The 27,880-nt window shown below is 37.8% G+C and overlaps 2 protein-coding genes across 3 annotated transcripts in view; one reads left to right on the forward strand and one right to left on the reverse strand.

Annotated features, from left to right (window-relative positions):
- Positions 1 to 21,688, reverse strand: part of LOC103475593 (replication protein A 70 kDa DNA-binding subunit-like) — a 37,093-nt gene extending 15,405 nt beyond the window's left edge. The window contains exons 1-13 of the mRNA XM_008427369.3: positions 21,554 to 21,688; positions 21,109 to 21,156; positions 20,474 to 20,549; positions 20,007 to 20,115; positions 19,706 to 19,797; positions 19,509 to 19,601; positions 14,641 to 14,959; positions 12,551 to 12,653; positions 12,387 to 12,455; positions 9,078 to 9,270; positions 6,181 to 6,317; positions 5,541 to 5,689; positions 1,455 to 1,584 (exon numbers count right to left, since the gene is read on the reverse strand). Of these exons, the coding sequence (XP_008425591.1) occupies positions 1,455 to 1,584; positions 5,541 to 5,689; positions 6,181 to 6,317; positions 9,078 to 9,270; positions 12,387 to 12,455; positions 12,551 to 12,653; positions 14,641 to 14,959; positions 19,509 to 19,601; positions 19,706 to 19,797; positions 20,007 to 20,115; positions 20,474 to 20,549; positions 21,109 to 21,156; positions 21,554 to 21,586 (1,551 nt within the window). The 5' untranslated portion in view covers positions 21,587 to 21,688. The remainder of the gene's footprint in view (positions 1 to 1,454; positions 1,585 to 5,540; positions 5,690 to 6,180; positions 6,318 to 9,077; positions 9,271 to 12,386; positions 12,456 to 12,550; positions 12,654 to 14,640; positions 14,960 to 19,508; positions 19,602 to 19,705; positions 19,798 to 20,006; positions 20,116 to 20,473; positions 20,550 to 21,108; positions 21,157 to 21,553) is intronic.
- smyd4 (SET and MYND domain containing 4) lies at positions 21,106 to 27,598 on the forward strand. 2 transcript variants are annotated; one of them, XM_017308590.2, is made up of 10 exons: positions 21,106 to 21,176; positions 22,542 to 22,686; positions 22,936 to 23,025; positions 23,943 to 24,909; positions 25,340 to 25,606; positions 25,778 to 25,944; positions 26,077 to 26,215; positions 26,310 to 26,426; positions 27,115 to 27,238; positions 27,383 to 27,598. In XM_017308590.2, the coding sequence occupies exons 1-10, from the start codon at positions 21,136 to 21,138 to the stop codon at positions 27,513 to 27,515; spliced, it is 2,190 nt and encodes a 729-aa protein (XP_017164079.1). In that variant the 5' UTR covers positions 21,106 to 21,135; the 3' UTR covers positions 27,516 to 27,598. The 2 variants fall into 2 exon arrangements, with proteins under 2 accessions (XP_017164079.1, XP_008425592.1); XM_008427370.3 differs by lacking the exon at positions 21,106 to 21,176 and adding an exon at positions 22,044 to 22,320.
- Positions 27,599 to 27,880: the final 282 nt, after the last annotated feature.

The following is a 27,880-nucleotide window of genomic DNA, read 5'->3' on the forward strand; positions in this document are numbered from 1 at the left end:
AATTTAATGCTCGTCCCAAAATCCCAAACACACACGCATATCTACATTAATTAGAAATGGATTGAACACTTATATCCCACACAACCGTCCTTCTCCAACATGCTCCTATCCACACACACACACACACACACACACACACACACACACACACACACACACACACACACACACACACACACACACACACACACACACACACACACACACACACACACACACACACACACACACACACACACACACACACACAGATAGATTCTAACACACTAGCCAAATTATCCACCCCCAAAGATGGAGGAAACAGGTAGTATGCTAATTTGGATTGCTGTAAATTAGAAAGATTCCATAGCTTTAACCAAAGCTGTAGCCTCAGAGTGTGTGATGGGAAGCCTTGTCCTCGCTTTTCAGTTCAATTACAGAAACAGCTGGGGGTGCACAGAGCTGAGTGAGAGCACAAGAGAAAAGAGGCCAAGACAAAAGAGGTAAAAATGAGAATTTCTCACTTTTAAACTCACCGTCCTCAACCTTTCCAGTCGGCATCAAATTCTCAGGCTTCACTTTTTAAGCCACCCTTATTTTTCCCAGACTAGTCATCTCTACCATCTTGATCTCTTATATTCTTCAAAACAGATTCCTGTGTGTTGTGAAGTTAAAGTGGCAGTGCTTAAGTTTTTTCTTTTTTTGCAATGGAGTCGCTAGTCCACATTTTTATTCTGTGCCTCTTTCCTTTCTGGTAATACTACGCTCCTTAGGCTTTCTCTAGCACATAATTAGAAATGTTCATTAGAAATGACATTGATCTTCAAGCTATCCATAAGCAGCTTCCAATTAAATGCAAGGAAAGAGGAAAACTAATCTGAGATAAACTGAATTAATTAGATGGGAAGTTTAGCGATGGACTCCAATTCTGGTTGAAACCAAGATAATTCTGCTCCGTTTCATTTCCTAAAACGGCAGATGGTTCAACTTTAAGATCCACTGCACACAATTCCAACAGTACGTTCTTCCACAGTATAGCTATTTGTGATGTGTTAATCCTTATTCAGTTAAAACAAATTGATAAACAAATTGCAGCTGCAAAGATTGGAAGACAAACAGGAGTGTAAACAAAGTTTTTAAATGTAAAGGTTTTAAAATTGTTTTGTGTTTCCAATTCTGAAACTTAGAAAGATTTTGACAGGCATGTAAGAAAATGTAGCTTCAATATGTAAACATTTTGTGAATTACAACTTTGCTCCACGATTCCAAGACAAACAAAACCCACTGATAGTTTTGATGCACTTCAGTGGAGCTGGTGAGTTTGGATCAGTTGGGTTTGAAGGCATCTCTCTAGATTCTGCTTTCATAAGAAATAAAAGCATATGAAAGCAACAAGCAGACTGGTGTAGGGAACCTCAACATAAATGACCCTTTAGTAAATAAGAAGCTGCCATGTTCGCCTGTGTAAACTGTACCTTTTCTCTGTGTCCCATGTTTTCATTCTTAACATCGCTCAGCGTTTTCCAGTTCATCTTCGATCCAACAGCGACTGACACGGTTTCTGTTAGCGACTGGCTGTCAACTGCATGACCTTCCCGGTCATACCTACAGAGGGAGCACAGAAAAACATGAAACAGACAGAAATAATCATGTGTAAATGTGGCACAAAAAGAAAATCTGATCATTTAAATGTGTGGATTCTAATGACTTATTATAATGACTCAACAACATAAAACTGCAATGATTTTCAAAAACAACAACAGGATGCAAAACTTTGAATTTGTTGTACATTTTCTTCACATATAGTTAGAATCCCACGAAGGCTCAAATGTAAACATACATTCACACACTGGCAAAGAAACAATCCTCCAACAACTGGGGGCTCTACAATGTGTTAACTTGACAAGGCTAAGGTCTATCAACATGTACTAAGGGATCATGATTGACTACTGATGGAAGTTTATTCCAATTACTGCATATTAAAAAAATGGTCACACCAAACAATTTTATGTTAACTGCAAGTTTTCAGTTGTTTAACTGCTTTGCAAACATAAAAAAACCCAAACAATCTCCTTCAGATAAAAGAAAGTAAGAAGGTGAAGCTGCTGGAACACTGATATCCTCTGTTAACAGTGAGGCCAGTTTCTTTTCTTCCATATTCATCATGTTCAACTATGACTGAGACTTGCACACAGACACAAGCCAAATCTCTGGAGAAAGGTTTTATTCATAGACAAGACTAAATTAAGTTGTTTGGCCAAAAGCAAGAAGGGTGATTGGATGATTAAGTGAGGCTATTAAATCCAAAAACATTCATCAACTGTCAAGCAAGGTGACTGTAGCGCCAAGCATGAGTTGGACAGAATAATGAAGGAGAACTGACTCCAAATTTTAGAGCTTCACCACAACTCAGAGACTAGAATGAAACTTGGACATAACTGGTTGTCCAACTGAGCTTGTTCATCATTTTACAAAACATGTAGTCCGAGTCCAATCTGCTATTTACTGTATATTAGTGGAGATTTGTGTACTAATTTGAGCTAAAGTATAAATATAACTCTGTCCCAATATGCTGCATCATTGTTCCACCCAGAAAAAAAACAATAGTTGAAATAAATCAATAAATGGTCCAAACTAATGAAATTAGCTCATGTTAAATGAGTCTCATGTGGTTTAACTAGTTATAAACTCATTCTCCTCAAAGTTATGCAGTTGAATTACACAGAGTAAAAACAAATATCAGTTATGAACATTTGATGCGATTTAAAAAAAAAAAAAGAAAGCAGTTGAAAGTTTGAGTAAGTAGTTTGTTAAAAGTTACTCATTTGTCAGCATCAGTAGAACTAGAAAGTCTCTTGTTCCCATATCTTATTGGCCACCAGATGATTACTTTGATTAGGGTTAGGGTTGACACAGATGTCCAACATCCACAGATGTTTCCTTTCATATTACTTTTATACATTATAACTCTTAGTGCAACACTTTGTTTATTATTCTGGGAATGCTTTGTATCTTTTAATTTCTCTTCCCTTTCAAAAACCTTCTTTCAGCAGTGATTTGTTCCTCTGTGTTCAGGCTGAGTAGGCCAATAAAAGCGTACTTGAGATTAAATCAGTTTTCTTCATTTATGAAAACAAGCCCTATCCTAATAATAAAAATAGCTGCTCACTGCAACACAAAAAATTAAGTAAAACACACGCTCTCTTTGAGAAGCTAAATGAAAACGCAGCAAACATTTTCCCTCCTCAAAATAAACTTCCTGCTGCCAGGAAAAATGCAGAAAGGAGAACCAAACGGCAGAGCAGATCGGCGAGAAACGTCAGCGATTAGAGAAGAATGGAGGCAGTGAAGAAAGGAAGAAAGTCCCATTCAGACTTTTGAGCATCAGCATTAGTTACGTATGTCACGTAAAGGTTGTGAAAAATAAAATTGCTGGATGAATAAAACCTAAACTGGAACTACAAAAGGACCAAATGCTTCCGTCAAGTAACAAATAAAAACCTTTGTTAGCCTGTTTTCTAACTTTAAAGCTGCTTGATGCCTCACTGTTGCTTTTAAGAGAAACTCATGCACACAAAAGCATTCTCACACACACACACGCACACACACAGGGAAAAATCCAAAATGCATTTATTTTTTTTCCTGTGGCCAGAATTAGGAACAGTCTTAATGAGTGAATGAGTCATAACTCAAAATCCCTCCACAGGAGCTGCTAATAGGAATCCAGTTTGATCCTGCTCAACGAGCTTTAGAGAACAGGCGGCAGCAGTTCAGAGCTGAAATTCAAGAATAAATATCCGCTGCTGGTATTCCATCAATCCAATCTTGACTAGGAACCCACTGAGACTCAGGCGACACAAATCAACGGTCGCATGACACTAATCAGGGTTTTTCCACCTCTGTTTGCTTATTATCATGTACGTATAAGAAATAGTTCTAGGTTTGACTATAATATCCTATTTTATGATATGCTGACCACACAGCAAAAATGATAAATTTGTATAGTTTTAAGTTTTTCACAGTTTGTAAAGTTACAAACATGGGATTTTAGATTACAGGCCAACACAAAATAGCAAAGTGGAAGGAAAATTATACTCAGTTTTGTACATATAAAAAGTTTGGAGTGCTTTTATATTCAGCCCCCAAAAACCCAGTGCGACGAGTTATCAAGACACCTAAACAGAGCCACCAAGTGTCTGTAGTACAAACACAGAATAAATATTAGGGCTGCAGTTGATCATATTAGTAATTGCGTATGCCATTGAATCAATTAATTTGATTTAAAAAAATTATATATTCTTGTGATTTTTCATTTAACAACTTAAGGTTATTTTGTACAATATTTGCGTTGCATAAAAAATGCAAATAATTGAATTTATTTTTAAATAAAATAAATGACAAAAATATTTATTTTGTCATTTAAACAATTTTAAATGATTTTAAAATGTCTTGAGCAAATGTTAAATGCTTTTTAGCATTCCTTTAGTTTATGCTTGATCATTTGTACCAAAAGATGCATCTGCAACTAAAATACTTCTTCAAACATCAACATGTGGATGTTTTTTCAGCAAATACCATCTTCTTTGAGGGCGTAAGGGAATTTGTTAAAAAATACTAGAGAAGTCAAATTATCATGACGACCAAGGAGCAAACCAGAAAGGTCAGGCAGAAAGTTGCAGAAAAGCTTAAAGCAGGGTTCGGTAATAAATGATGATCCCAGGAGGACTGTTCAATAAATTATCTGCTAATGGCAAAAGTGTGACACCAGTGCAAACTGACGAGGACCTGGCTGTCAAAACTGACAGAAAAACTGTCAAGAGGTTCGTTCTTGGTCATTCTGAAGGAACCGCAGACATCCACAGCTCAGGTGGGAAAATCTGCAGACAGGAAATGTATGCAAAATGCTCTGCAGCAGAAAAATACAAGTGTGCATGACCCTGACCACACCATCTCCATCAGTGAAATGTGGCAGTGACTATATTAACTCAGACCCATCATTTGAGTTGATGGGAAGATGGATGGAGCCAAACGCAAAACAAACTAATGAGATAAGACTAATGAGATAATGAGACAAGACTTGAAACAAAGTAAAAGGTTCCCATTCTAGGATCACAATGACCCTAAACGTGAACGTAAAGTTCAAGTTCAGACCTACACCAAAATGAGAATTTGTGGCAAGGCTTGCCATTCAATATGGGGAGGGCTATAATATCTAGATGAGCAAGTCTGTTGGGTGAAATACTTTCTAAGATTTTCAACCAGGACTGCTTTGAAAAGTGGCTCTACAAATTATTGATTCAAAGGGGCTAAATCCAAAACATAAACAAAAAAATAATTTTTAAAACTTGCGTTACTTATGTGTTGGTCAACGGCGCAAATCCCACTGAAGGTTGAGGTTTTAACGTGGCAAAATGTTTTGTAGAAGGATATTTCTTTCTGGCTACGCACGTCTTGTCTTGAGCAGAATCAGTGACAGAGTCTTAGAAAATCTGTAATTTGTGAACAGTTCTGTATGTGATTATCAGCGTGTGTGATTGTCAGTGTACATCAGCGCCACTCACCAGGCCCTGAGTCTGAAGGCTTCGGGTAAATCTGGGTTGACCATGATTGTAGAACTGAACAAAGCTGAGAGAGATATGCCCCGAAAATCAGACAAGCGAGCTCCTTTGATGGCAACAACAGGCTGTCCGGAGTCGTCAAACTTCTCCGCCTGGAGAAGAAACAGAAAAAGACGTTAGACTGATATAGTGGAGAGAATGGGAGACAGAAAAAGAGAGAGGTCTTACATGTTAATCTCTGGCTCCAACTTTTAGCCACTGGAATATCAGCTAAAGTTTACTTTAATAATTAGGCAAACTACAAGTTAATTTTAAAGTCATTTCCAGAGTTTGGTAAAGAGGACGGATTAGCTGGGCTGATCAAATGAGCTTGGAGAAGGATGGCGCCATTTTAGCCCCATGTGTCAAATCAGAGTGTCTGGTCCAACACAGCACTGAAGGTCACAAGAGTGATTTAAACGATCCAACAGCCCAGAAAAGCAAATCAGAGTGCTCTGTATGCAAGACCACCCACACATCACAGATGCATAAATGCATGGGCTCCTTCAAAAACCCAGTTAATTACAGTTGGCTCAATGTGTTTTTATGATGCATTATAAATCCAGTCATGGATGCATACAGGGAGGGAGATTATAGCTCTTACCTCTTCTCCCCACAGTGTGACTGTCACCATTTTGCCAGTGGTGTCTATTAGGTTGATGGCCCTCTTGGAGACTTCCCGGCTGGTCTTAGTGGTGATACGGGATACATCCTCTGCACTGTTGCACACTCCAATTATATCTAAAGGCACACAATCAAATAACTCCTGACATATAGCTTACGAAGACAGGAAAACAAACACTGTTCTGGTGAGACGTTTACATATCAGCAGGAAGCTGAAGTATGTAACTTTTATAAAAAATAAAAAATATATATTTTTTACATATTTGTTGAAAACATCACTATATTGTAACATTATGAGAGACAGATAATCTGTAAAACAAAACAAAAAAAAATAATCAGCTCCCCTGTGTTTTCCCAGAGCCAACTAGAAACAACCAATCAGAGCAAGGGGGAGGGTCTTAACGGTTTCAATCATGCGACGCTACGGGGTCCAGAACAAAGCCACTTTTACATCACCATGGACTGAGAAAGGTTTCAAAAACTTGAACTGATTATAAGACGACAAATTAAGTTTGCAGATGTCATGCTGAGCAAACAAAGGATCTAAAAATCAGTGCCAACTTCAAGCAAGGAGATGGCAGCATCATGCTGAGGGTCTGTTTTGGTGCAAATGATCTTAAGTTATTGCACAAGGTTGATGGAACAATGAACGAAAAGAGCTGACCTCAAAACTCTCAAATTTCAGCACAAATTAACAGATAAAATCAGGGTGTTTATGCAGGACAACTATAAACAAGTCGAACATATGCAGCTTATTTTTGTTTAAAAATCAAACAAGTTGAAACAAACAGTTCGAAAGAATAACTAATAGACAAAAATGTATGTAATCTTCACGCGGATGATCTGCATTTTATGTAAACTTCTCAACAAAAATAGTGGAAACATGTAAGGAAGGTTTCTGATCTTTCTATTTAGTGTTGGTGGAAATTGTTTGGGTTTTACTCTAGACTTGCTCTATGCAGAAAAGATCAAGCATCGGTGAAACCACCAAATCTCAAGAGAGTTGATATCAACATCGCAACAGGCTAGCTAACTCTTGCTCCTTACTCAGAAATCACAACAAATGAACTCATTTCTTATTCATGTTTCCCGTCACGTTCAAGGCTTTAACACTTCATTCAGGATTACACAACTGAAGAGCAGAGACTGCAGAAGACATGGCTCTACAATGCACAACAGCATCATTCAAATGAATTTGTGAAGAGCTCATCATAAATCAACGAGGAATCTTACAAGGTGGCTTAAAACAAAAGGAGACAGATATTAATGTGCAGTTCCTGCACAAGTAGGCTTTTCTCAGATTTTTTATTTATTTATCTAAAGCTTAATCAATCATAAACACAGTCCTCTAAAGTCTTACTTTAAACATATTTATGTACAAAATTCCTTCCTTATTTTTTGAGGAAAAACCTGTTTCTTAATAACTGTCATGATTAGCATAAATTAAATTAAACGATATTGCATTTCCCTCTTTCTTGAACTTTCTCTGACACACTGACACACATAGTAATAAAATATCTCTGCCTCCATTTGTATGCAATATGATACAAACAAAAATCTAAACGAAATAAAGCCCTTCGGTACAACGAGTGCTCAAACTCTCAACCAGCCTTACAGATTTGTGATGGCTAACTGTCTGCCACGGCTGGTCCTCATACATTAAATAAGCGGCCAATATCCTAAAACCGGCTTTGCAAATCACCCTTTTCTTCATTCTGCACTTTCTGTTAACCTTTATCTAAATTCTTGCCCACTCTTCCGTCCCTCGCGTTTGCTCTCTGTCAGTGTTCTCTCAGACTCGCTTAATTCCATTATGATTGAAACGATGTCATCCACCTGTGAACTCCATTATCAAAACAGGAACAGGCTGACAGTTCTCATTACTATGTTATAATCCCATATTTAACAAAGGGATAGAGTGGGAAGGATCGGTGAGGGGAAACAGGAGAGACGACAGATTAGGATGTGCAACACTGGCCCTACATAACCAGTGCAAACATGTTTCTTTACCTTAACTACTCAGTGAATCTCTAAGATGTGAACTGATATGATGTGATGGCCTTCATGACTTTGCCTTTGCAATTATGTGGTAGTCTTGTTATTCTAGTAAGTGGCAAATTCTGCATGCAATTCTGTCAAACATGAATCTAAGGCAGATGTACAGCTAATGGTGTTCTTGATTACCATGATAACACATTTAATGGTTGGTACTAATGTCAATATCAACTTAAAAGAACTTCATCTGTCAAAGACATGAGAAGAAAAAAATCAAAGTAATATTTTCCCACTGAGACAGTATCACATGTGTTAAATGTTGCTACTTTAGTCATTTCCATATGCATAAAGAAACAGTGCAAGTAGTCCTTACATGTCTGCAGAGAAATAATGCAGTTTATATTTATTTTTTAACTTCATTCAGTTAAACATTCAATCTTTCAAATGATCCGATGGGCGGGACCAAGAGAGGTGATCTGTGTTACCGTGGGAAACTTGCATAAAATCTGATTGGTTATTCATTGTTCCATTAAAAGTTAAACTCATGAAATAAAGTTTTGTCAACGCAAATATTTTGTCAACTATAAGTAGAATGACTGAAAAAAAAAGAAAATAGTCAATCAGACATGAAACTTGGAATGAAGGAACATTAATTAAAAAAAACAGAATTAACTTTGCATTTATCCTTAATTCTCATATTAGAGCATTAAAGATCACTAATAGGGTTATGATAGAAGACAATAACTAATATTGATCATCAAAATACTTTGAAAAAAACCTTTACAAAACAATGTGGGCTTCTAACAATTTCAACATAATTGATTTATTAAAAATCAAGAGGAAATACTTTTTTAGGCTGAATTTGTAAACATTGTTCCTCACCAATGATGGAGTCTTTGTCTCGGTTTTCCAGCTCTCCGATGGGCACAAAGTCACACTGCATGACTGGGACATCCTGACTGTCCGTACACGGTACGATAGATGAATGAGCGTGGAGGGTCATCTCGTAGTCGTTCTTCAGTGTCGTATACTGTTTGTTGGCTACCTTCAGAGTCGCCTTCGAGATGTAGTACACCTGGAGAAAAGAAACGGGTCAGCGAAATGCACCAACATTATAAAATTAGACTTAATTAAACACACTGAGGAAACGATGAAGAGACTGACAGATCAACCCGCAAAGGAAATTTACTCTACAAAAACAGCCTCTGTTCAAGCAAAACTTCCTCATAAGAATGGAAAACCCTTCGGGTCAAACTGAGGCTCAGTGTCCCCATCAGCCCCATCACTTCTCTAATTCACCAGAAAATAAGCAGCAGTTGAGAGTGACTCTGCTTAACAGCATAATTTAAACTCAATCTGCTAGGCACTCTTCTTCATTTACACTCTCAAGGCTCCAATATCCCACCTCTCTCTCTGCCTCTGGGTTTGTTTCTCTGAATCTTTCCTTTCCTTCGCTCCTTCCTGCCTTTCCTTCCGTTTTCATTTAGCTCACACAGAGGAGCAGGAAACTTCTGTAAGCAGTATTATGCTTCAAGCCTCTCGCACACTCCAGCTTGGTCCGTCAAGACTTGGAACATGAAGAACATAAAGACCACTCATTTATTTGGAGGGCAGAGGGCACAAATTGGATCTAGGTCTAAGTTAAGGAATCACTGTTGGAGGCTGATGCCAGAGTCAATTCGACAATCAAAACATTGACCAGGGTTAATTGATGAATTTGGTGGTTAAGTGCCATTAATCATGCTGGCCGCCTTTCAGATGCTGGTGATCCCACACGTCTACAGCAATGCAAACAGCATCAGTGTTTGCATTAAGGGGACAGAACTTTTCCAAGCGTCGTGCTCAATGTTTACTGTTGCAAGGTCATGAACCAACATCCTCTATCTTAGGTTTCTGCAAACATTTTTTATAGACCTCAGGGTCTATAAAAGCAAATGCTTTGTCAGAAAAAAAATAGTTATTTGATTCCCCAACTATGCACTTAAGAAGCGAGGCTTGTAGTGCAACGAGACTGTTTGTAGTTACAGGCACTTCTGTGACTGAGTTACTTTTGGGATGGCAGTTTTAGCAATTTAAAAAAAATGATGCCATGTAGTGCTTTCTCCCTGTCCATCAAAATGACGAATAAGGTCATAAAAATTCAGAGATTTTTGGGAGGAGATCTCCTAGTACCCAGTCCCTCAGCAGCAAGGGTGTCTGAATGATCACAGACACAGTTTGATAGTGTATGTTGTTGAGGTCAGCACTGATGCCGACATTCTCCGAGGGGAGCTGTATTTGATGGATATCATGGTTCGTGTATGTACAAGGGGAAAAAAGCTGCCAAAAGCCGTGTCAAAAAAAGGAAAACCTTATAACATCCAAGAAAGGACAAAATCAGTTGTTAATAATGCAGATCCAAATAGATACAGGGTCAACTGGAGATCTTAGCTTGGCATTATATGGTTAAATAAAACATTCCTGTAGACCTTCTGCTTGTTCTGTACAAATTTATCTTTCTTTCAGAAATAATTTTGGCTAAAAAAAAAAGTGTTTAATGTATTCAGGTGTTGTTTTGACCAGCGTAGTACTTCAACTTCCTATTGCTATTCAAAATGTAAAGCACAAAACTCTGCAGGATGAGTGGTATATTAGAGCAGATTGAAGTCAGCACGGCAACAGTCAGACAAGCCAACAACAGAACTGGCACAAAAATGTAATTGCTGTGAACTGGAGGGCCAATCTCAAATGGAAAATAAAATTAGCATAAATCAGTCAAAAGCAGAGTAGTTTGCCTTTTTGCACATTGACGTGCAAGGTGAAATGCACACAGTATCTCCAAATATAAATGACTTTCAATTTAAATTCCAGCTGCTAATGGCAGAAAGTAGAGCTAAACAATTTATCTATTTGTAATTGTCACAGTATCTTTATGTCCATTCTGAAAATCACAAAGGATGATTTGAACATAATATTGTGTAGGTCATTGTATTTTCAAGGACATGCAGTGATGCTCTGAATACAAATAGTATAATATTATAAGAACAGATAATCTAAAGGGAAAAAAGGAGTGAGGGGCACATAAAGGTTTCCATTACAATTCACAAACAAAATGCTTAGATTTATAAAAAGTGGAGGAAAATTTGTGATGATGGGTTTAACAATAATAGATATTGTCATTATTAACCAGAATTTCTGCTTTTCCCTTAATTAATATAAAAAATTGACTCATTAGTCCAGGTGACTGATGCAGATACAGTTTAAAAAGCATTTTTGGTAACATTTTTACTCATGCTTTGCCTTTCAAAATACACAGACAAATTAAAACAAAAATCATAAGCTATCCATCTTTTAACAAGCAAGATGTTTTAAATGAGAATAAAAAACAAACAATATCAGGACAAAGATAATAGAAAATTATCAACCCCAAACTTTATCAGTCTTTTATTCAATTTTAAACCTTCAAAATAAAAATCCAGTAGAAATTATCCACTGAATCATTGTCAGATGATATAGCTGCTCAGGTAAAAAGGGAGCTGTACCATTACATAGAAATCACTAATTTGCAATTCAGAAATCCTAGACAGAAACAATCTTAATCCTAGTTATTTGACAAAATAAATTACAGAAGAGAAAATATATTAAAATATATAAAATATATTACCATATATTACCATATTAGCTAGATGACTTTTTATATTCAAAAGGGCTTCTTGAAAATGTATTAAAGCTGTAAAAATACCTGGATTTTTACAGCGAATCCAGGATTTTTATTGTCTGTTCCTGAAACAGGTGTTACAAGTCATTTAAATCACAGCAGTGCATCGCAGCACATCTATGCCAATCCTCTCATCTGCATGATTTGCCACCACAGTACCCACTGTGCTTCCTTACAAACTGAAACAGCAAGACTAGCAGTCATTTCTAAAAAAAAAAAAAAAATTTTTTTAAGCCATTTCTATTGAAGGTTTTTTTATATTGCAGTCAGCAAGTCACCTTATATTACCTAAAAACTTCTCCTGTGAATAGATTTAAAATGATTCATTGATGACAAAGATTTTAATCAATCTAAAAGCAAATAACTATCTGGAAGTATGGGTTTGAATAGTTCTGAAAACTCATGAGCCAGTAAAGAGCAAAACACTCAAAATATTATATTTTAATATAACAAAAAGCTCTTATTATGTAAAGGATTCATATGAATGTCCTCACCTTGCCTTGCTCCAACAGAGCGAAAAACTTGTCCACTTCATTGTTGAAGGCTGTGATCCTGATTTCACCCTGTTGACCAGCAAGGCACATTGCATGGATAAAGCAAAAACACCACCATGTGTGACATGCACAATGCAAACAAACGTTAGCACATCTCTACTCACACTCTCATCCACGACCTCAAAGGAGAAGAGCTTGCCCTCCCCTCTGGAGTTACTCCAGTTACGGATATTGGATTTGTTTGTGACTCTGGCTCTGATAGTCCACCTAGAGACAAACGGTACAAAAGCTGATCAGTTTGTAGGCAGCACATGCTAATAGAGGGTCAGGCGTAGGCGGTTTGTGTTGAAGAACTTCCTCATATGGGATCAAAAATGGATCCATAAAGCCACTTTCAAAACATATCCATATGATTATTTACTAGCACCTAACCACTTTAACATTTTGTACCATCACCTTCCTTAAACAACAAACAAAAGAATCGTAATATAGAGACATTTGACCATTTCTGTTTGCATAATTTCTCAGACCGTCTTGTATATCTTAGAAGTTTGCCTGGTTCAGCACAGTTGACTAAAATGAATGATTCATTATAAAGCCCTACTGAACTTGATGTTATATTCAACAGTTAATTCAGTAATTTATTCAGCTGTATAAGGCCAAAAGCCTGTCTAAACATGAGAGACACTGGTTCTTAAAGTTTGAGTCTACAATCGCTGCCCATGATGATCCAGAGTCTTAGGCTCTCTTTCTTCAAATGTTTCATATAATATTCAGATCTGGTGAGATGACCACGGAGGGATGTTAATTTTGTGTCTGGTGAACAGATCACTGTCCGGCTCAATGACACCATGAGAGAGAAAGGGAGACTGCTATAAGTGTTCTTCATTTTAGTTTATGGCTCCAATGGTGGTTATTACATATCACTGTAACAGTATGTGGAAATTTCCCATATTATGAAAACTAGATTTGCAGGAATTGATTATATAATATGCAATACCCATAATCCACAAGTGAATTTCAGGCCCTTCATATCATTAAACAATTCAAAGAAATTGGAAATGAAAGCTTTTAAAGTCTCAAGAAAGGAAAATTAACTTTCTCCTCAAAGTTCAAACTTGGTACGTCTACCAACAACTTAATGCATTCATAAATATATGCATTTACAAAATATAGTTCTTATTCTTGTTTAAGCAAGTCTGCAAAACTCTCCACTTTTCCAGCTTTCTGATCTCTGTGCTAAAACAGTGGAGGATATACACAATGTAACTTATGCGAATAAACCCCCAATTATGAGGATGATCCAGAGAGAGCATGATACAGAGAGGACCGCCACACCCGGGTTTACGACAGCCAGAAGTCAAAGTAGATTGCCAAAAGAAGTATAACTGTAATATGTCCAACACAGGCAAAAATGTTTAACTATTTTTCCACTCAAGCCTTCCTGCATGAAGCACAACTGCTGACACTATCTGTTTCACTCACCATGGGTCCTTCTCAACATCAAAGCAAGAACAGTCATCAGTTTATTGCAACACCTACAGGCACATTATCTTGTAGCCTGCAATTTCACACACATTTATGTTATCAGAGCACAAACATGGAGAGTTAAAAAAGTACCTTTGCTCTAATCTGGACAACTGTTCTGGAACAGAAACAACAGCACTAAATGCCAAAGACAAATGTTTAATAAAAAGATTTTAAAAAAGAAGTGAAATTGAACACTCTGAGGAGAAAATATAAGAGTGAAGGAGAAGGGACACAGACAAGGTTGGCCAAATCCCCAAAGGTCCAAATAATAGAATCAAAACCTCAGCAGCAGCCCATAAAGACCCAGCAGTACCTGCCTTTAAAAAAAGAATCCATTTCTGAGGCAAGATCAGTCATTTTATTTCATTTCCATGCAAATGGATTGAAATACATGCACGCGCTCAAGTCCACACAGCCACTCACATTTGTATAAAAATAATAATAAAAAAGAAATGCTTACACATGCATGCACTGACACACGTTTTCAAAAATGCCCTACAGTGTTTCAGAGAAATGGCAGCAAAAACAAACCAGCCACAAAATCAGAGAACATACTTTGGCTGATGGCTGAGCAATAACGAAAATGATTTAAGAGTGAAACGACAAATGAATACAGTTTGATATGAAAATAGGAGGAAGCACAGTACTTTTCAACTGTGTGATACAGAGTTTAAACAACAAACAAATATGTGGAAAACAAGGTCAAAGCAGCAGGTAGACTTACTTGCTGTTGTACGGGTTGAGGGTAGCGATAGGCATCACTTTTGGGACAGAACCTGGTGAACTGGTGGACGCCTTCATGGGTGAACCCTTCATGGGAGAGGTCATCATTGGTGAACCCTTCATGGGTGACCCTTTCATGGGCGAACCCTTCATGGGAGAGGTCATCATTGGTGAAGCCTTCATGGGTGACCCTTTCATAGGAGAGGTCATCATTGGTGAGGCTTTCATGGGTGACGTCTTTAAGGGCGCCCCTTTCATAGGAGAGGTCTTCATTGGTGAAGTCTTCACAGGAGCTTTTCCAGTGGAACCTTTTCCCCATCCTTAGGAGGAAAAAAAAGAAAAACAAACGGTCAGTGGAAAACGAAGCCAGACAAGCATTTGATTTGACATGTGAATTTAATTAAAAGAAGCACAATTTATATTAGCTGTCTGAATTACATAGGCCTAAACATATTCATCTGCTAAATGATTAAAACCTGGACTACATCATAATAAACTAAACACCGACATTCTTTACACTTGCAGTCAAGGTTGAAGATAAAATAATTCATATGCTTCTAGTTTAGAAAAGGTAAATAAATAGCTACATTTCAGCTGAACCTAAAATTGTAGAAACAGAAAATAAAAACATACAAAAGTATGTCCCAATCTCTGTTCAACTATAATGTAAATAAATCATAAAAGGGTGAAAGTTGAAATTAGTTTGAAGAACTGCAGAGCTCTTTTCTTCTGTTCCTTTGAACAGATGAAATGCCAGAAGACAGTTTGGTTCATCCCACAATCTCATATGGCGCCATCTCACCTCCTACAATGAAGCAGCATCGGCCCAATCAGAATGATTCAAACCAAACAGTTAGCTGTTGTCAGCATACTTTTGATGCAAGGCTTTGGTTTTGTTGGCATTTGAGATCTACCATAACAGCATTTTGGTGAATGGACTGTTAGGCACAAATCAAAAGCAGACCCCACTCCCCTGGTGTATAAAACATAAATGGAAAAGGTTTTTAATAGTGATATATTATGACCAATCATGTGGAGGAGTTCAGACTCGACACACTCAGACAATCACTGTCACCCTGTAATCAACAGGTTAGATGTCAAAAAGTTGGCTGTTCATGATGTAAATCTAAATATATAAGTGGAAAGTTGAGTGGAAGGAAAAACTAGAAAACAAATTTACTCCAGGAACTTGCAAGCAACTTGAGATCGTGTGGGAGGCTGCAGCAGTTTCCACAGGTGAGCCATATTATCTCCTCTCCTGGTTTTGGTCCACTTTGTCAAGTCCAAAGTCACCACTAGTGTTTATGCTTCTCTTTCATAAACTTTATGGATAAGTTGATTTCATATTCCCAGCAATGCCCACATCACCAACAGAACCCTCACCATACCTAAACACCACAGAGAGAAATGAAACCCAACAAAAGTAACTTAGGCTTCCTTAGCCTCTCTATTGAGTTAAAGGTTCATCACTGTGGCATGGCAAGCCAAGTACGGAGTGCCTTTACTGAACAGTACCATTTACATATGTCAGGTAGACTTGAATTAAACATCTTATTTATTGGTCTAATAATTCATAATTTATTAATCACATTCATCACATTTTCTGAAAAACTGAATACAGTAATCATGAAAATTATGAGCTACAGATGCTTGAAATTAATTGCTACTTGTAATTAATGCTTCTCATGGTTTTTCAGTTCAACCACATGATCCTTTACAAGCATCAGAAGCTGTCAGACATGTGAGAAAAAGACATTTGAAGACAAAGCGAATAGTTAGTGATGAATATTCAATAACTTTTCTTTTCCTGACCTGGTCCAGACCTCTTTTTAAAATTTAAATAAAATGTGCTGAGCCATTTGAAAGTCGGCCTATTTCAAGCGAAAGCCACGGATGAATATTTAAATGGAGGCACAGATGTGTTTGTAACCACCGTTTCATGACCTTTGACTTTACAGTCGCTGCCAGTAAAAGTCATTGTTGAATATTGATATCATGGCTCAGGATTTGACAAAACACAAAGGCATTTCAAATAAATTAGCATTCATGAACTTTAAAGTACACAAAATGAGAAATTTATTTAGCAGGGAAGCTGTGGAGACTTTAAAACCAGGTGGTATGATATGTTCACAATGATTGAAAGGGTTAAAACAGACTAATTTCATCTGTTAAATTTATTTGTTACAATAAAGATTCAAAATATTCCGATTTTTATTATATGTACATATAGTATATACCCAATACCCCTCTTTAAACATGGCATGTATAAACACAACATAAATGCTGCTGATGCTGATGAATAGATAGAAGTGTGGAGTTAAGGTGACATATTCCCCCTTCCCTTTAAAGAAAAAAATAATTTTTTTGTTAGAATAATTTCTATTATGCTATTCATCAATAGCTGGTCACAGCAGCTTTCAGTTAATTTCTTAATTCATAATTTCCTCACTGAGGGGAAGCCGAGATGTGCATTTCATCTGACTGCACTCTTTGCCTTAGACTGCAAGCTTAATTATTTACTTACACATGACAAACACCTAATTACTGCAATGTTTTAAAGAGGAAAGTTCTGACATTTCTCTTAGACATTCTGGCTTGGAGGAACTTGGGTACCAGAGAAAGAAGTAAGTGAAAGAGGCAAGAAGTCAAGTTCACTACACGTGACTCAGACCGTTCCTTCATTCAGAGCTTCCGGTCAAATTGTAATAGCTGATGTCTTTAGATTTCCCAAAGCTCATTGAAATATTCGAATTGTGATATTAAATAATGCTCATCGACTCTGAAAATGTAGTTTAGAAAATATGGGAAAAATAATAAAGCTTAGGTCACATTAACAAAGAGAAAATACTGTCTTCACATAAAGCTTGTTATTCTGGTTACAAAGAACAGTGCAGACAATGTCAGCACAACAGGTAAACACAGCAGCAGGTTCTCTCGAACCGTTGGGATCTCTGAGGTAACACTGATCAAAGGATGCACCATAACAAGGAAAGGCTAACCCTCATCTTTGCTGAGTCAAATTAGACGTGTCTGTCCCTCTTCCCCTCCGTCTGTGCTTTGCTACAGGGGAATCCAGTCCTTAACACAACATACAGGAAGCCATGAACTGAAGAAGCCATCAGCCCACACACCCTCCCTCAGTCACAACACACACATGTGGACAAGCGCCTACACAAACACACAATGTATCAGGAACTCATTATACCCACCCACCCTCCTACATCTTCTATTGAGGAGGACGACTGGGTATGTTCCTGCCTCACAACTAAAGCAATGTTAATGCTGAGAGCAGCAGGAGCTGAAAAACTACTGGCTGAAGCACATGCTAAGCTAATAAGAGAGGATCTGATCCTAAATGGGACACATTAGGTATAATTCAGAGCACCATCCACAGTAGAAAGAAATTAGCCATCATTCAGGCGTGTTGCATTGTTAAAACCAATTGATCAGGTTATATAAATATAAATGAATAGCAATATCTATTTAGAAAAGAAAAAATGGATATCAGCACTGGGGTTTATGATCCTGCTTCTACAAAAATTTGAAAAATATCTATGATAAAAGAAGTGATATTGGCTCTGTAAGAAATTAAATAACATGCTTTTGTGTTTTGCTCAGTAGTGCTACTTTCTGGATAAGAATCTTTCTGTCAAGGTTTTGGGGTTTTATAATCAGAACACAGCCAATATGGAGAAAATCCAGTAAGTTAAAAACATACACCAGCTCCAAAAAACGTAAAGGGTGAATGGCTCCCTCTGTTGGCAAAATTAGGGTACGTAAATATTAAAGGTTTTGTGAATATAAAGGGTTGCAATTATTTCATTTAATTATTTTTTATGTAAGGGAATAATTAAGTCTTGACATAGCCCTAATTTTATTTCCCTACCCGAGTTTCCTTTTATGTGTATAAATCATGTTTCCTGTTAAAGTAACATTGGTTTCCTCAAGAGCTCAGCAGAGCTACAAGCTGGTCACTTCCATTCCAAGATGCATTAAAGCACCAATTCCTGCTGTAGGAATGCTGACCAAGTATTAAGTACCGTATTTTCCGCACTGTCAGGCGCATAGAATAGACGCTTCAGTTTGGGTTGCCGATTTGTTCCTTACTCTATTATTACACATCCACATTTGTAAAGAATTGGTCCCCGAGTGCTTTATATAGTAGGCTGCCCCAGTCATTGTTTCACTCACGGTGTTGCTGTTGCGAAATTGTGCCCAACTGCTTTCTGGGTAACACAGACCAACCGACACACTGCGGCAGCAGTCTCTGTCTCTCTTCCCCCGTCCTCGCCCCCTTATGTTTTGTTGACATAAAGAATGTCAACAAAACAGTCCGACTCCGGTTGGCGAGGAGAGCCTTCCGCGACTGGCCCGGGGCATGGCTGGACGATGGTCACCCTTCTCCGTTCGCGCACAGCATGTTGGTGGAGAACGTGGTGCTAAATGACCTGCAGACGACCTGATTATCAGGTCCGTAGGTAGATAGGTCAGTCAAACTTTATTAACAAACCAGCGTTCTGACAACTATCCCAGCATGCACCGCGCGCTTCTTCTACGGGCGAAAATGAAGTCGGCGGCTGCTTACCGTAGTTGCTAGACCTGTTGTGGCTCAATATTGGTCCATATATAAGGCGCACCGGATTATAAAGCGCACTGTCGGCTTTTGAGGAAATTGAAGGTTTTTAGGTGAGCCTTATCGTGCGAAAAATATGGTACACAGACATGTTTTAATATTGATTAGGTTGTATTTCATACTCTAAATTTCTGTCAAAGTTAATTTTGGGTTTTTATTAGCTGTAAGCTATAATCAAGCTCCAAGCCGATCTAAGACACCAAGTCGAAACATGCAGGCCTTTCACGCTTCCTCACCTTTGCTGTTGGATGGTCCAGGTACCTCAGCGTCTGAAGTGGACGATGGTTCAGAGGTGGTTGATGACACCTTATTTGGAGATGACAACTTGTCTGCAGGTGAATCAAATATCATCTGTTATCTATCAGCCCTCACAGCAGTAATGCCCTGCATTGCTGCTGTTATATTTAACCACAAACCATTAAAAGAACTATACCATCTGTTGAATATGAGGTGGGATTTCCAATCTTTCCTCCAGCATCTTCTGCTGACTTCAAGACGTCCATGTCCACAACGACGACCACGTGCCTAAACAAGGAAATAACATATTTAAACATATTTAGATTCAAATTAATCATTTTAATACTATGTTGGCTTGTTAATATCAATGTTAAAAGTATTCTAATCAGAAAACAAATAACTTAATTCTATAGAAAACAAATATATTTTTCAATTTTAGAATATTGTAGTATAAAAAAAGAAATCGATTTAAAACTACAAATAGAGGAAACGCATACCGGCCATCTGACAAAGTGTTATTGGTCATCCTTTTTAACAAACACACACAATGTGGTACAAGGAGCTTCTCTTCTGCCAGATGGTTCAACTGGGTGGCCATCAGGAAGGCTGGACACAGAAACGGATGCAAACAAATTAAGGCTGATCAATTGCAGAAAATTAATTATTTAGTCTGGATAATGAGCAGGACTATAAATACCAGTTTGAAAAGACTACATAACCCGAACATGAACTTCCACATAGCTTGAGTGGCCAATATAAGACCACTGAGGATGCAAACATTTTTCACATATAGACGATTATATACTTGTACACAGAAATAGTGAAGCACAGTTATTCATTTTGGTACGCTGGACATGCATTTTTTTTTTTTTTTTTTACAATAAGAAAGAAAAAATAGGGAATTTTAAATTTATTAAAGATAACATTAAAACTAGAACATTTTGAAAATGTTTAAGATACTTACAAGACAAGTAGTGCTGACCATCACTCATCATGAGGCGGTACCTGGGCACACCTGTGGTGTTAATCTGACGAATGTTCTAAAAAAAAAACACGCAGAAAGAAAGTTAGCAAGATGAAATAAAGAATTTAAAATGTACATTTTCTAAAGCATTGTACAAGACATTAAACAAATTGTTTGAACTTTGCCACAGTGAGTATAAAGAGACTAATATTGTAAGAGAATATGATTTAGCTCTGAAAGTCTTTCTTATTTAACTGATTCTGCCTTTTAGTTGTTTTCCAGTGAGAACATAAAAACAGAGGCCAGGTGTGAAGCCAGATAGATACCCTGCAAATTTAGAAAGTTGGCAAAAAAGCAAAGTCTACAAATCAAAGTTTAAAGAAAACTTGAAAATTGTATTGGCCAAGAAGAACCTAATATGTGCATATTCAACAGACACCAATTTATGAAAATTCTGTTGGTTGTTTTTTATTTTGTGTCACACTAAAACTTATGCAATTCATCAAACCACAAATATAAGATTTTTCTCCAGTCGTACATAAACATAAACCGAAAATGTTTATGTTTTTATTCAAAAATACACAATAAACAGTGAAGAAAAAAACGCGTTGGATTGTGCCCACTCTTTCACTCACCAGTAATTGCAGCACCAGTTTCTCTACATGGGATCCATTGACCAGGGCCTGGAAAAACACACCTGTTAGTAAGCCTGATTTATTCAGCACTTTATGATGCTAATGCTACAAATTTAGCATATGGACATAAATTAGTTCTTATCGCTCCAGAAATATAAACACCACATGACGGGATAGAGCAGACGCGGTACCTCTGGGATCAAATTTTTACTCATACGAAGATTTAAACATAATCTGTCCCAGGTATTTATAAAATTGAGCACACATTTATTGTCTCAATTTTCTTAATTCGGAGCATTACATGTAAAGTCCCAATGTATCTATAAATATCCTAAGCAAACGCTAGCAGATTCTTGGAGGGAGCGCTCCGTTATTAAAAGTAACCATAACACATTTATTCTAATGGTAAACATAAACATTCTGTTGTAATACATTTGAAGCTTACTTCAACTGCCCCCTGTGTTAGTTTCGCAGTCATGTCTTCTTCGCAAAGTTGTTCCAAAAGCTTGCAGACATTAGCCTCTATGGTGCGCAGTCTCAGACAAGTGATTGCACTTCTCGCGAGATCAGCGAAGGAAACGAGAAAGGTAACATCAAAATAGACATAATCGCAGATGGCACATGTAAGCCTTCAAAATAAAAGAGAGCGTCGTTCACAATTGGTTCTGAGGACCGTTTTGTTTTTGGTTTATTTGTTAATTTACAAATTTTATAATAATAATAATAATAATAATAATAATAAGCTTGGTAATTTGTTTAAACATTTAATATATACATTTTTAGGCTGTATTATGGTGGCACCGTCAAAAGGTATATTTTTTTAATAAACCAAATTATACCAATTATACTAAAATTACCCAAATTAGATTTTTGTGGTTTAAACCAAGACAGTAGGTGGAATTTTATTTTGAAAGTTCTTACCAGGAACTGCCAGTGATGATATTAGCTTAATAAGGATGTTTTAATGGCAGCATGCTGGATGTGAAACCGTCCCCAAACAAACCTAAATACAGGTTTTGCTTCCACGTATGATGATAAAACTTTGATATAGTGCCTTGAAGTCTCACTGTAGTTCATGATGGATCTTCCGTGCGTGCAGTGGCAAGATCACGTTGCACACAAATGGAGTGGACTGGATCCTGAGATAAAGGAAACATTTCTCTCTCTGCATGAAATAGATGATGTGTTTAAATGCGCTTTAAGTTTGGCAAAGTACGTTTCTCTCTTAACAGAAACTATTTGCAGTTTATAAACAAGTTTGACTCGTTGTTAAATGTTTCAGTTATGCTATCTGAGACCGTTTGGGCTAAAGACGTCCAGGTTGAATTGTTTACGATAATTCATTAACCCATAATTTCTTGCCAGTAGGTGGTTTTGACAAAACCCTGAGCCGCAAGAGTAAAAAAAAAAAAAAGCATCTTTGTGTTTTCCAGTCAACAGGATCTGGATGCAATTCAATCGATCTCTGCAGGACTCTCGGTGAAGAAAGATGCAGAAGAAGCAGCCAGATGCAGAGAAAAGGGTAACTCCTGCTTTAAGACGAGAGACTACAAGGCTGCAGCTCTGCACTATTCACAGGTGAATTAAAATGTTCTACAAAGGACCATATGCTTCACATACTATTGCTGTAAATGAAGTTCAGAGAGTTAAAGTATTCAATAGGTGAACATGTAGCTGTCTGATGGTAAATATCTTGAAATGCTGGTCAACTGTCAAAACATTTGTATGTACATATTGTTCTTAAGGCATTTATAAATAAAAAAAATGGGGGGGAACTGTATATTCTTGTCGCTAACTGAAATCAAAGAAAACTTCTTGCTTTTACAGGGAATATGTTTTGCTCCCCAAAGTTCAGAGCAGCTTTCTCTGTGCTATGCCAATCGCTCTGCTGCTCTCTACCATCTGCAGCAGTATCAGGTAGGGCTGATCATTCTCTGCTTTTCAGGAGGCTTGATGAAAAAAATTGGAATAATGAAATGCCACACCAAATGTTTTTTTATAAATTAGACTCCTGAATAAAGACAAGCCAAGTATGTATAAAATAAAATCAGGCATTAAGCAATTAAAAGTCTTTTAAACTTTGAACTCAAAGAGAAAAACAATCTTAAAAGACTGAAGCAAAATCATGCAACTGAGAGATTTATCTATGCAAATGACAGGGCTAAACCAACTATTTACAGTTTTTAGAAAACTTCTTCCCAATTGTTTTTAACCACTTGATATAGTTATATTTCAAATATTCCTCTGAACAATGAATAAATACTGTTATTTATCTGCTTAGTAGACCAAGTACACCAACAAATCTGCATATTTTAGCATGAGTTAGTGGAAGTTTCCATTTAAGACTGTAGTTAAAATTCAGGTTATCCTCCATTCATGTTATAATGATGCAATGTGATTATCTGATTTCGTGATTATATCTGTTCTGTTGAATGACAGTTACATTTCTAATTCAATTAGAACCATTTATTGATCATCTTATCCATTTTGAAGTCTCGCTCATCCCCACATCTTGATTTATCATATTTAATTAATATCGAAGTGTTATTTTGTATATCAATATTATCATAGTTTTACACTTCACTCTTTGTAAAGCACTTTGTTCAATGTAAAATTGCTTTTTAAATGTTGATTGATGTGTTAATTAGAAACATTTAATTAGGTGTTAATTGAATGGTGATGGCTCATTCACAGGCTGTTCTTTCAGACCTCTTTACTTTATCATTCATTTTGAAGTTTGGGTATCTTGGTTATGATTGTAAAATGTTATTCTTAAATTTTGTAATTTCATTAGTCTTCTGTAAAGTTTATTCATCAACTTCTGTTTTCATTAGGAATGTCTTTATGACATCGACAGAGCCTTGAACACTGGCTATCCAACTCATCTCTCACACAAACTGCAGGACCGTCGCAGTCTCTGCTTGAACCACCTACCTGTGTCTGCAAAAACAAAAAACGATCAACTCCATCATGTCTCAAACGATGATCAATGCAGCAAAAGTCTTACAATATCATCCAGTGAAGCTTTCAGATTTGGCATTTGTCCCCAAGTTTCTGTTGGGTGCAGCAAAGAAAAAGGCTGCCACCTGGTGGCTCTGCAGAGGATCACAGCTGGAGATGTGATTTTGAGTGACAGGCCGTTCAGCTGGGTCCTCATTCCAGGAGTTGAGAAGGTTAAAGGAAAGAGTGGACACGGGCCGGACATACAGAGGGAAATTGTGTTTGGAGCAGAGCACAAGCGATGTCACTGGTGTTTGGCTGAAACTCTGTGTGCCGTGCCATGTAAGGGCTGCAGCTTCAGCCGATATTGCTCAGCTTCTTGTCAGCGGGAAGCCTGGGAAGAGCATCACCACTGGGAGTGTCCACTGGGATCAGAGCTTGCTGCGATGGGTGTAATGGCGCAGCTTGCTCTCAGGGTAACGCTAAAGGCCGGGATTGAAAACATCCACAGAGCAAGGCAGACGATCCGGGATGAGCAGAAAAAGTCTGACCAGTATAATCCATACATGACCGTGTTTCACCTGCTGCAGCATACGGAGCATCAGAGCATTAGTTTGCGTCACCTGTGTGCATTTACTGTGGCAACACTTTACCTGAAGCTCAGCAAGGCAGGTCCTCTTCCTACATCTTGGAAACTGAGTGATGCTTCATCAATAACCAGCCAATCTTCAGACGGACCAAAGAAGAAAGGAGGAGACTCAGAGTGGAGCTCAGAGCTGTGGGTTGTGGGAAGTGCAGTTCTGAGGCACATGCTGCAGCTGAGGTGTAATGCTCAGGCAGTCGTCACACTGCAAGACACAGGTAAGTTTCCTACACGTTAAATGTCACAATAAACAACTGCAGCTTGGGATTTTCCAGGCTAAAGCAAATACAGGTGTTTTTACCCTTTCAGCCTCACACATGTAAACACTTTTTGCTGGTATTTTATGTAATAGACCAGCAAAGTATAGTGAATGATTGTGAACAGTACTATATGTAGGTTTTCTTTTTTTTTTAACCTATGTGATGAGTTAGTGCCTTGTAGAGCCATGTTTAACGCCAATTACAAATACCTGACAACGCTTTTTAATTTATAAATGTCATTTCCTTTTACTTCACAATTTGTGGTTGGAAAAATATAACTAAATAGAAAGTACAAGGGTATTAATAATTTAGCAAGGCACTGAAGTGTATTACCCTGGAATCTGTTTAAAAACACAACCTTTAGTTTGTCGTCTTTTCCCTCTTACAGTATCTGAAAACTCTCGAGTGCGGTCTGTGGAGGAAATTCGAGTTGCCACAGCGATGTTTCCAACTCTCAGCCTTCTCAATCACTCCTGCCGTCCCAACACCAGTCTGGTTTTCAGCACCGGAACCGCTGATGATCCCGGTGGCTCACAGGAGTCCGTAGGTTTCAATCGGCGTCTCCCTGGGGAAGGACGGCAGGACCGGGGAGTCACTGTGACGGTCAGAGCAGCCAGAGATATCACTGCTGGAGAGGAGATCCTGCACTGCTATGGTCAGCTGTGTGACAGCCAAATTCCCCACTTATATGAGACATTCTTAAACAATTTTAGTATTTACTTGTAAAAGCAAACAATCCACTTAGCAAAACATGCTTTTCCCCATAAAAATCACAAAACGTTGCTGGCTTAAAAGACACTTTTAAATGTCTGATGCATGTCCTCAGGGCCCAACAGCAACAGGATGGGGACTGAAGAACGGCGGCGTCTCCTGCAGGAACAGTACTACTTCCTGTGTGAGTGTGAGGCCTGCAGCGGCCAGGAGGAGGAGATGAGGGAGAGCAGCAGGAACGAGTCAGGACTCCTGTGTACAAAGTGCAAAGGAGCTCTTAAAGTATATTAATTTACTCAATGACTATTTATTACTCACTTTGGATTTTTACTGATCTGTTCCTCTTTTGCACTTCTATGAAACATTTGTACTGAATATCTGAAATATTGTCTATGTCTATATTTCTTCCTTTAGAAAAACAAAGGAAGCGGTTTTTCATGCTCTCTTTTACCATGTGGTCATCAAATATCATCATCTGATGTGAACCACAAGCTGCAGGAGTTCAGGGTTGCCTTGGAGAAAGCTGTGGCGCTCATGGAAAAAGAAAATCCAGGTTCCTTTCCAAAATTCCAGACAAAACTCTTTAAGACTTAAACATACAGGTACACGGTTACAAATAGTCCTTCTTCCACTCTTCTGTCACCTAGTGGAAGCCCTGCACCTCCTGAAAAAGATCAGCAGTCAGTCTGGACTTCTACTCAGAGATACTCATCCGCTGCAGGGGGAGCTGGCTGATGCCACCGCCAGAGCTTACGCTTCTTTGGGTGAGAGTTACAAAAGGCCTGGACGGTTTTATATGATACCATCTATTTAAGATAATTTGCCATTACTAAATGAAGGTGTACTTTTATGACTTATTTATCTGTAACTATGTTTTCTGGATATATTTTACTAAAGTCAGTTGTTTTTCATTTTCTGAAAATCATCAACAAATTATACAAAAAGATTAACACATAGCAAAAGGAGGGGTGCAATGAAGAAAAATTAAGCGAATTACAAAAGATAGGCATGCATTTTTTTTGTAGATTTTAGAAAGATCCTTTATAATCGAGCAATATTCAAAACCAGGTGCAGGAACAGGAGTTTAATTGCAGAGCAACAACTTTGAGAAAAGAAAAATGAAAAAGGTTTCCATTTGTTTGCTTTTGTGAGCATCACTACTGATACTAGATTCTGTTTCCCAATCTACTGACTGGAGAATTTTTACAGATAAGGGATGTGAACTGCTGTTTCCACAGGGAAACCCATTGGCTTTAAAATTTTACTCTAACAGTAACAAATCCTGCTTTTCATATCTTATTAACTTCAGTTAAAGTCCAAACTCAATGTCTTTACTGTTTAACTTTATCTGAACAAAACTTTTGATCCTGATCAACATTCATGAATTAAGAAGTTGCATATTCTTATTTGTATTTTTAAAAAATTTTTTTTATTTTTTTACTGTTTCTACAGGTGACTGGAAAAATGCAGCAACCCATCTTGAGCAAAGTGCTGCAGCTATCAGCTCCCAGTATGGAAAAGACAGTCTTGAACTGGGACAGCAGCTCTTCAAGTTAGTTCAGGTCCACTTCAATGGGTCAGTCAAGTAAATACTTTGTCCTCTTATTTTCAGCTGAGTAATTCTGCACCAGTTTCAGGTGTAAGTTTAACCTTTTTATTATTTTTGCTTAATTGAAAAACCAGCTTTGTGTGTGTGTGTGTATTTTTTTTTCTCTCCCAGTGGTGCCAGAGGCCCGGCCCTCTCCGTCATTCCTAAGGTCAGGCGAATGCTCTCCCTCCACTGTGGTCCTCACTGTCCTGAGCTGCAGGAACTGAACGCATTGGAGGAATGTCTTCAACGGTCCACATTCTAACCTTAAACCCGACTGATCACACTTAATATCGAAATATAGTTTTGTATTTTGTGAAACGGAATAAAATATTTTCTGACTGTGGGCATTGTGGTTCAGGAAAGAGTTAATTTTCTGTCTGTAAGCACCTGTAAGTGTTTGTGTGTGTGTGTGCGTGCGTGTGTGTGTGTGTGTGTGTGTGTGTGCGTGTGCGTGCGTGTGTTTGTGTGTGTGTGTCAGAATGGATCCATCAGTAATTCCAATTTCATGCTTCAGTGATGGTCTTGCACTGTATAAGACAACCTTTCCAGGTTACATGTGCTCCGATTCAAACAGAAGTAAACATTTGTTTTTTATAGCTGTGGACTTTTCAACTTGTGTGTGTGTGT

This window comes from Poecilia reticulata, chromosome 14 (assembly GCF_904066995.2).
Source record: "Poecilia reticulata chromosome 14, P_reticulata-male-v2, whole genome shotgun sequence".
Lineage (NCBI taxonomy): Eukaryota > Metazoa > Chordata > Actinopteri > Cyprinodontiformes > Poeciliidae > Poecilia > Poecilia reticulata.